The sequence below is a fragment of the Fukomys damarensis genome, unplaced genomic scaffold (assembly GCF_012274545.1).
Source record: "Fukomys damarensis isolate Sample0158 unplaced genomic scaffold, DMR_v1.0_HiC HiC_scaffold_23, whole genome shotgun sequence".
In the NCBI taxonomy this organism is placed as follows: domain Eukaryota; kingdom Metazoa; phylum Chordata; class Mammalia; order Rodentia; family Bathyergidae; genus Fukomys; species Fukomys damarensis.
Window position 1 is genome coordinate 32640529 of NW_022900935.1, and position 6624 is coordinate 32647152.

General features: G+C 51.2%; 1 protein-coding gene across 8 annotated transcripts in view; it reads left to right on the plus strand.

Annotated features, from left to right (window-relative positions):
* The window catches only part of Mroh7 (maestro heat like repeat family member 7), a 58280-nt gene that overhangs the window by 48313 nt on the left and 3343 nt on the right, over positions 1–6624 (plus strand). For 5 of the 8 annotated variants that reach the window (XM_010610391.3, XM_010610385.2, XM_010610384.2 and 2 more), the window contains 3 exons: positions 516–671; positions 970–1092; positions 4745–4847. In XM_010610391.3, coding sequence (XP_010608693.1) covers positions 516–671; positions 970–1092; positions 4745–4847 — 382 coding nt within the window. Of the gene's footprint in view, positions 1–515; positions 672–969; positions 1187–4744; positions 4848–6624 lie in introns of all 8 variants that reach the window. The other 3 variants (XR_002024908.1, XM_010610387.2, XM_010610389.2) reach the window with 3 other exon arrangements.

The following is a 6624-nucleotide window of genomic DNA, read 5'->3' on the forward strand; positions in this document are numbered from 1 at the left end:
TTTTTTTTTTTTTTTTTTTTTGGTACTAGGGATTGAACTCAGGTCCTCATGCTTGCAGGGCAAGCAGTGGAACCACTGAGCTAAATCCCTGGCCCTTGCCCCATGTCTTTTTGCAATTGGTTCCTCCAGAGAAGATTCCTTATGCTAATTGAGTCTCCTGGAGAGAGCTCTTCTTTTCTATGGTCTCTCCAGGAAAGATCTTATTGAAGCCACTGGTCCCGGAAAAGGGGATACATACATACATATACATATATTTTTTTACCAGTCCCAGTAGAGGGGGAATTTTCTAAGTTGCGATGAAGCCTTTTAGGTTAGTGGGGTCCCTGGCTGGGAAGAATGGAGGGTGCTCCAGATCTAGGCATGGCAGAGGGGAATGCTGGCCCTGGGTCAGCCGGGTGACCCTGGCTGCCCTTCGCCTCCGTGTCTTTGTGCCTGGAGGGCCCCTCGAGGGTGAGGACTAGGACAGCTGCGGGCTTCCTCCTGGAGGGTTTTCCTGAGCCTCTGGTCTACCCCAGTCCAGAGAGGAGGTGAGCGCCTCCTGCATCAACATGTACGGGAAGGTGGTCCAGAAGCTTCAGGCACCCTGCACGCAGGCCATGGAGGAGCAGCTGATCCACGCGTTGGTGCCGCTCCTGCTGATCATGCAGGAGAGCAATGCCAAGGTGGGCCAGGTGAGTGCACTCGGGTCCTGGGCCCCCTGCCGGCCTGGGCCCTGTGAGGTGTCACCCTTTACAGAAGCCAGGTGAGGGTCACAAGCCACCCACGGGGAGAGTTATTTATGTCCCATCAGGTCTGTTTTCCAAACACATCCACTTGAGGGTTCCACTTCAAAATGACTAACTTCATGTGTATATTTTGGAAGATGAGTCGATTTCCCAAAACCCAGTTTGACACACCTTTTGTTCTGGAACATCTTCGGGCCCTCCTGGAGTTTCACAGCTCTGGAATTCTCTTTCTGTTGGCCCCCAGAAGTGTGTGAAGACCCTGTTCCGCTGTTCTTGCTTCATGGCTTGGGAGTTGCCCAGGACAGCTTACAGCCGGAAGCCCTGGGACAACAGGCAGCAGGCAGTGGCCAAAATCTGCAAGTACCTGGTGAGCGCTTCCTTCGGAGTATGTGGAGGCAGGACCCGTCCTTCCCCTTCCTGCTTTCCACACCAGCATCCTGAGGAAGTTTCCACTACCACCTGTAAGTCGCTGGCTCTGGGACACCCCTCCCCGCTCACGTCTCTCTCCTCACCTCCTGTTCCCTCTCCACGGTGGACACCGCTGATGGCACTTCAAGCTGGACTGTCCCTTTCAAACATATGGCCTTCCCTTTCAATTCTGCTCTGTCCCTCTGGATCCTAAAGGCAGAAACCTAGAATCATCCTGGAATCCTTTTTCTCCTCACCTTCCACATCTGAGCAGTCATAAAAACCCTACGGATCTCTACCTGGATCTGTGTCTCCATCCCCATCCTTGTCCCCACTGTCTTTGCCCTTAGGTCAGGCCGTGGATGTCTCTCAGTTAAGCCAGGGGTCTAGCCAGCCAATAGGTCTCCGGCCTTTAATTTCATCCTCTGTAACCCATTCCCCACCCAGACCACCAAGGTGGTCTTTTAAAAATACTACGAATGGTTCTAGGGACGGGACCCAAGACTTTGCAAATGCGAGGCAGGGGCTCCCCACTGAGTCACACCCTGGGACCCAGCCAGTCTACAGGGTATCCCTGCACAAAGGGCCATGCCGGCTCTCTCATCTGCAACAGCAATAGCCAGGATGTGTTTCCTGCAAGGCCAGGCTCACCAGCCCTGCCCCCTGGGGGGCGTGTTCTAGGGCAAACAAGTGTGGGAAAGATGGCATGCTCACCTTCCTCCTGCTGATTCGCAGTGGTATGGGCACATTGAGGGCTCTGCTGAGAAAGTGTGCTCGTGTTGTTGAATTCATGGTTTCCTAGACTTAGTCGACCACAGAAACTCTTCCTAGGTGACACCTGTGAACAGCCTAAGGCAGGAGCAAGACATACACACACACACGCACTGTGAAGTATGGCACCGTAGACAGAACACGCAGCAAGTTTTGCCGTCTGGCCCCACTGTCCTTTCCCTGTTGTCAAGGGCCAGACGGGATTAGCGGGGAAGGTTTGGAGGGAGCTCCAATGGCATCACCACCTGTGGAAAGGAAGGGAGGGCTATCGTGCCATTTCGGGCAGTCTCAGCCAACCCTGCCAGGGGAATTCCAAACCGAGGCCAGAGGTCAGGCCATTATTATTATTATTTTTTTTTATTGGTTTGTTCTTTTGAGACAAGGTCTTGCCCAGGCTGACCTTGAACTCCTGGACTGAAGTTACTGGGACTAGAGGCACCTGCCACAATGCATGGAAGGGTCAGGTCTTTATACTCTGCATTCACCTGTTACTGGACACTGGCCATTCTGGGAAGGGACATAGCTGGGAGCCAGGCAGTTCTGGCCAGTCCAGCAATCTCCACAGCTGGGGGAAGAAATCCTTCCCACCCAAAGGGAGATCTGAGTGGGCATCCAGCACCCCACCTGGACCCCAAATAAATATGGAAAAGAGCAGGCTGTTCAAGGACTGAGAAAAGGGCTCAGCCATGCTGCTGTCAGCGATGCTTGATGTCTTGATCAAGCGCCTAGTGCTACTGTCTTCACTTCACAGAGGGCAAAAGAGGTCTGGAGGGGGTGCTTGGCCAGGGTCGCGAGTGCCCATATTGGTAATGGCTGGTGACCCGGCAGTGAACTAATGACATGCTCGGGTGGGGGACTGTGAGCTGGGCGCGACTGTGGCCCCATGGCAGGCAGGAATAGAGAGCTCCACTCATCACACAGGTCCTTCTCGCCGGGCCCTCCAGTTTCACAAGAAAAGCCTAGCAATTAGCTTTCCACTGTTGAAGCAAAGTCCCTGACATCCACAATTTAAAGGAGGAAACACTTAATCTGGTTTATTTTTGGAAGTTTCAGTACATGGTTGGCTGGCTACATTGCTTTTCAGATGGTGAGGCAGAAATACAATGGTGGATAGCTGGGTGTGGTGGTGGGACACACCTGTGATACCAGCTCTTGGGAGGCCAAGACAAGAGGATCTCTGTGAGTTCAAAGCCAGCCTGGGCTACATAGTGAGTTCAAGGCCAGACTGAAGTACATAGCCAAGACTGTCTCACAAAACAAAAACCAAAACAAAACATAAAAGAAAGAAAAGAAAAGAAAGCTCATGGTGGAAAGGCACAGTGGAGAAAAGCTGCTCAGCTCATGGCAGCCAGGAAGCAGGGAGGGAATGAAACAGCCAGAGAGACAGGATGGGACTGGGGACAGGATGTAGCTTTCAACGGGGACACCCCAGGGCTCTTCTTCCTCCAGCCAAGCCCCACCTCCTATGCACACAGAGTTAGGAACTCATAAGTGGATTAATCCACATTGCTGAAGTTAGCACCCCATGGTATAATCACCTTCTGAAAGTTCTACCTCCAAATACATGAGCCTTTAGGGAGATACTTCAGCATTAACCATAACAGTTAGAAACCTACATTTTTTTAGCCAGATGTGGTGGTGAATGACTGTAATCCCAGCACCTGGCAGGCTGAGGCAGGGGGATTGCCACGAGTTCAAGAACAGCCTGAAATATATAGTGAGACACTGTCTCAGAAAAACAAAAACAAAACAAAACACCTACATTCAAACAAATGAACAAAAAACATGCTACTGGAGATTGAACCTAGGGCCTTCACATTAACTTACATTCCCAACCCTTATTTAATTTATTTATTTAGGCAGAATTTTGCTCAGTTACTAAGTTGCACAGCCAAGCCTTGAACTTGTGATAATCCTGCCTCAGACTCCCAGAGTGCTGGGATCACAGGTGTACACCACCACACCTCTTTGACTGCACATATTTATAAGACACTGATTAGCCATCAGTTTAGCTCATTTTAAACACGGTGCCTATTGCCGCTCCGAGGCTTTGTGTGGCTTGTGGCTGCCAGCTTGCGATCCTTGTGGTAGAGCCCTCTGAAGTCTTACCTTGGGTGTGCTCCAAATACAGTGGGGCAGGTGGTATAAATAATTATGACACGTGGTCACAGGTGCCACAAGGCCGTGCAGGACACTGCAGAAGCATGGTGGGTGGCAGAGGGGCTCTGTGTGAGGGTGGTGGAAGGCTTCTAGCCACAGTGGCCTCTGAGCTGAGGGTGGAGGGGTGGGAGCAAATGGTCAGGTGAAGGAGAGAGGGGAAAGCAGGGGTGGGGGTGGCAGCCCCGTCCTTGGCCCTGAGATCAGATTTCTCTGCATCTTCCTGAAGAGCTAGTTAGCTGGACAGCTCCCACTGTCAAATCCACCCTGACTACTGCTCTCAGACCATTTTGCCCAAAATATTGTTTGTCCTGGCTCTGTCATGAGCACACGAGTAAGCCCCATTCCTGCCTGGCTTCTGAGCTCCTCTCCTCCCAGCTGCTCTGAACTCCAGTCCACCCCACCTGCTCGTACCTGGCTCCTCACCTGGAGCGTGGCTCATGCTGTGTCCCTGCCCATCTCCGGCAGGACCTGCAGTTTGGAACTGCCCCGCCAGCAGGCAGGAGCACCACCAAGGTGCCAGCTGCAGTAGCTAAGAGAAGATGCAGCTCGGCCTCTGGGGTCTCTGCAGAGGGCTGGGGAGCAGAGACACTGAGGAGGCAGGGCCAGGACCCTCAGCGTTCCTAGTTTCAAGAAGGTGTATGGGAACCGAGCCCAGCACTGTGGGGTTTCTCTTTGCCCAGGTGAACACCCACCGAGACAGCCTCTTCGTATTTCTCAGCCAGGGCCTGGAGTACGCCAAGAGCCCGAAGGCCTCCCTCCGGAAGTCCTCCGTCCTGTTCATAGGTAACCTGCCCCGGCATGTCAGTCCTGCACCTGGGAGCCCTCCTGCTCTTCGGGCTGACTCCCACAGGCTGCTAGCCATTTTGGCCTGAGGCAGATGCTTCCGGTGGGGTTGAGCCCTGGTCGGCAGCCAGCCAGAGAGCACATGAGGTAGCTTTCCCTCCTCTAAGTGGGCTGCAGTAGGATCCAGGCCAGGCCCTGGCAGCGTACACAGCTGAGCTGCCACTTCCCCTGAAGCACACAGGACACGTGTCCACGCCCAGCAGGAGCCAGGGCAGAGCCCCCTGGAGCACAGCACAGGGACCATGGGAAGGGTGGAGGGCCAGGTAGAATCTCAGCTCCATGACCCCAACTGGGCCTCAGTTTCCTCATCTGCAAAATGGGAATCAACTCCTATTTCACACATAAGTTGAGAATTTTTTTCTCAAGTTTTTATATTTATTTGTACACGTTCACAGTACCTACATCATGGAGATTACATGTACATTACACTTCTTAGTTCTTTTTTTTCAGGTTTAATTGAGTTTATTGGTACATTTTAGGGATACAGTACAGTTACATTCATTGTTGGGATCTTGTACCTTTACATGACGGTCTTGGTTCTTATTTTTTCCCCTTGTCCCTGCCCTCCCTTCACCCGCTCCTCCCCTCCCCATCTACAAGCACTTTCTTACCATCTTTTCTTTATCTCACATTTTTTTCTTTTCCCTTTTTACCCTTCCCCTATCCATCCCACCTTCCCTACACCTTTAGCCCCTTTCTTCCTATTTTCTTAGGTCTTTTTAAGTCCTTTTTCTCTCCTGAAAAATTTTTTTTTTTCTTTTGGTACCAGGGATAGAACTCAGGGCCTTGCACTTGCAAGGCAGGTGGTGGCACCACTGAGCTAAATCCCTGGCTCCTGAGACTATTTAAAAAAAAAAATGTAAGCCCCCCCACATCAAGGTCACCTTCATTCTTTTCTTTCCCACAATTCCATTCTCTGCCTTTCTAGGGGAAAAAAAAAAAAAAAAGCTGGACGTGGTGGTTCAGCCCTGTAATCCCAGCCCTTGGAGAGGCTGAGGCAGGAGGGTCACTGTGAGTTAGAGGCCAGCCTGGGCTACATAGAGAGTTCAAGGCCAGCCTGAACTACAGAGTGAGACATGAAGAAGGTGGGGAGAGGAAAAAATTCCAGCACTCTGGAGACTGAGAGCATCCCCAGAACTTGGGGGTGGCTCAGAGGAATCTTCTTCCATGGAGTGACATCTGCTTCCTAGCCGCTGATTTCTTTAAATCTTATTTCCCATTAATGACTCCTAACAGTGTGAGACTTTGACACCCTGTGCCAGGACCTGAGCTGTGAGTGATCCTGGTGCAGTAGACAGGCAGCCCCCATCACTGCTAGGGCTGTTTATCATCTTTTGGGTCACAGATTTTTTGTGAGAGTCTGAAGAAAGCTGTGAACACTTTCCTTAGAAAAATGCACATATGCATGCAATTTTAGGCTCCTTGGAGAATCCCCTCCCACTGTCATCCCCACAAGTGGATCTAAGATTTAAAGGCTGCTGGTCTGATAGGAGATGGAGATTCATAAACCACAATTAAAATATAACCCAGGCCGGGTGTGGTACCACACGCCTATAATCCCAGCGCTCGGGAGGCTGAGGCAGGAGGATCGCTGTGAGTTTGAGACCAGCCTGGGCTACATAATGAGTTCCAGGTCAATCTCAACTACATAGTGAGACCTTGTCTCAACCCCCCCATATATAACACTATATATATATATAACTTTATATATATATAT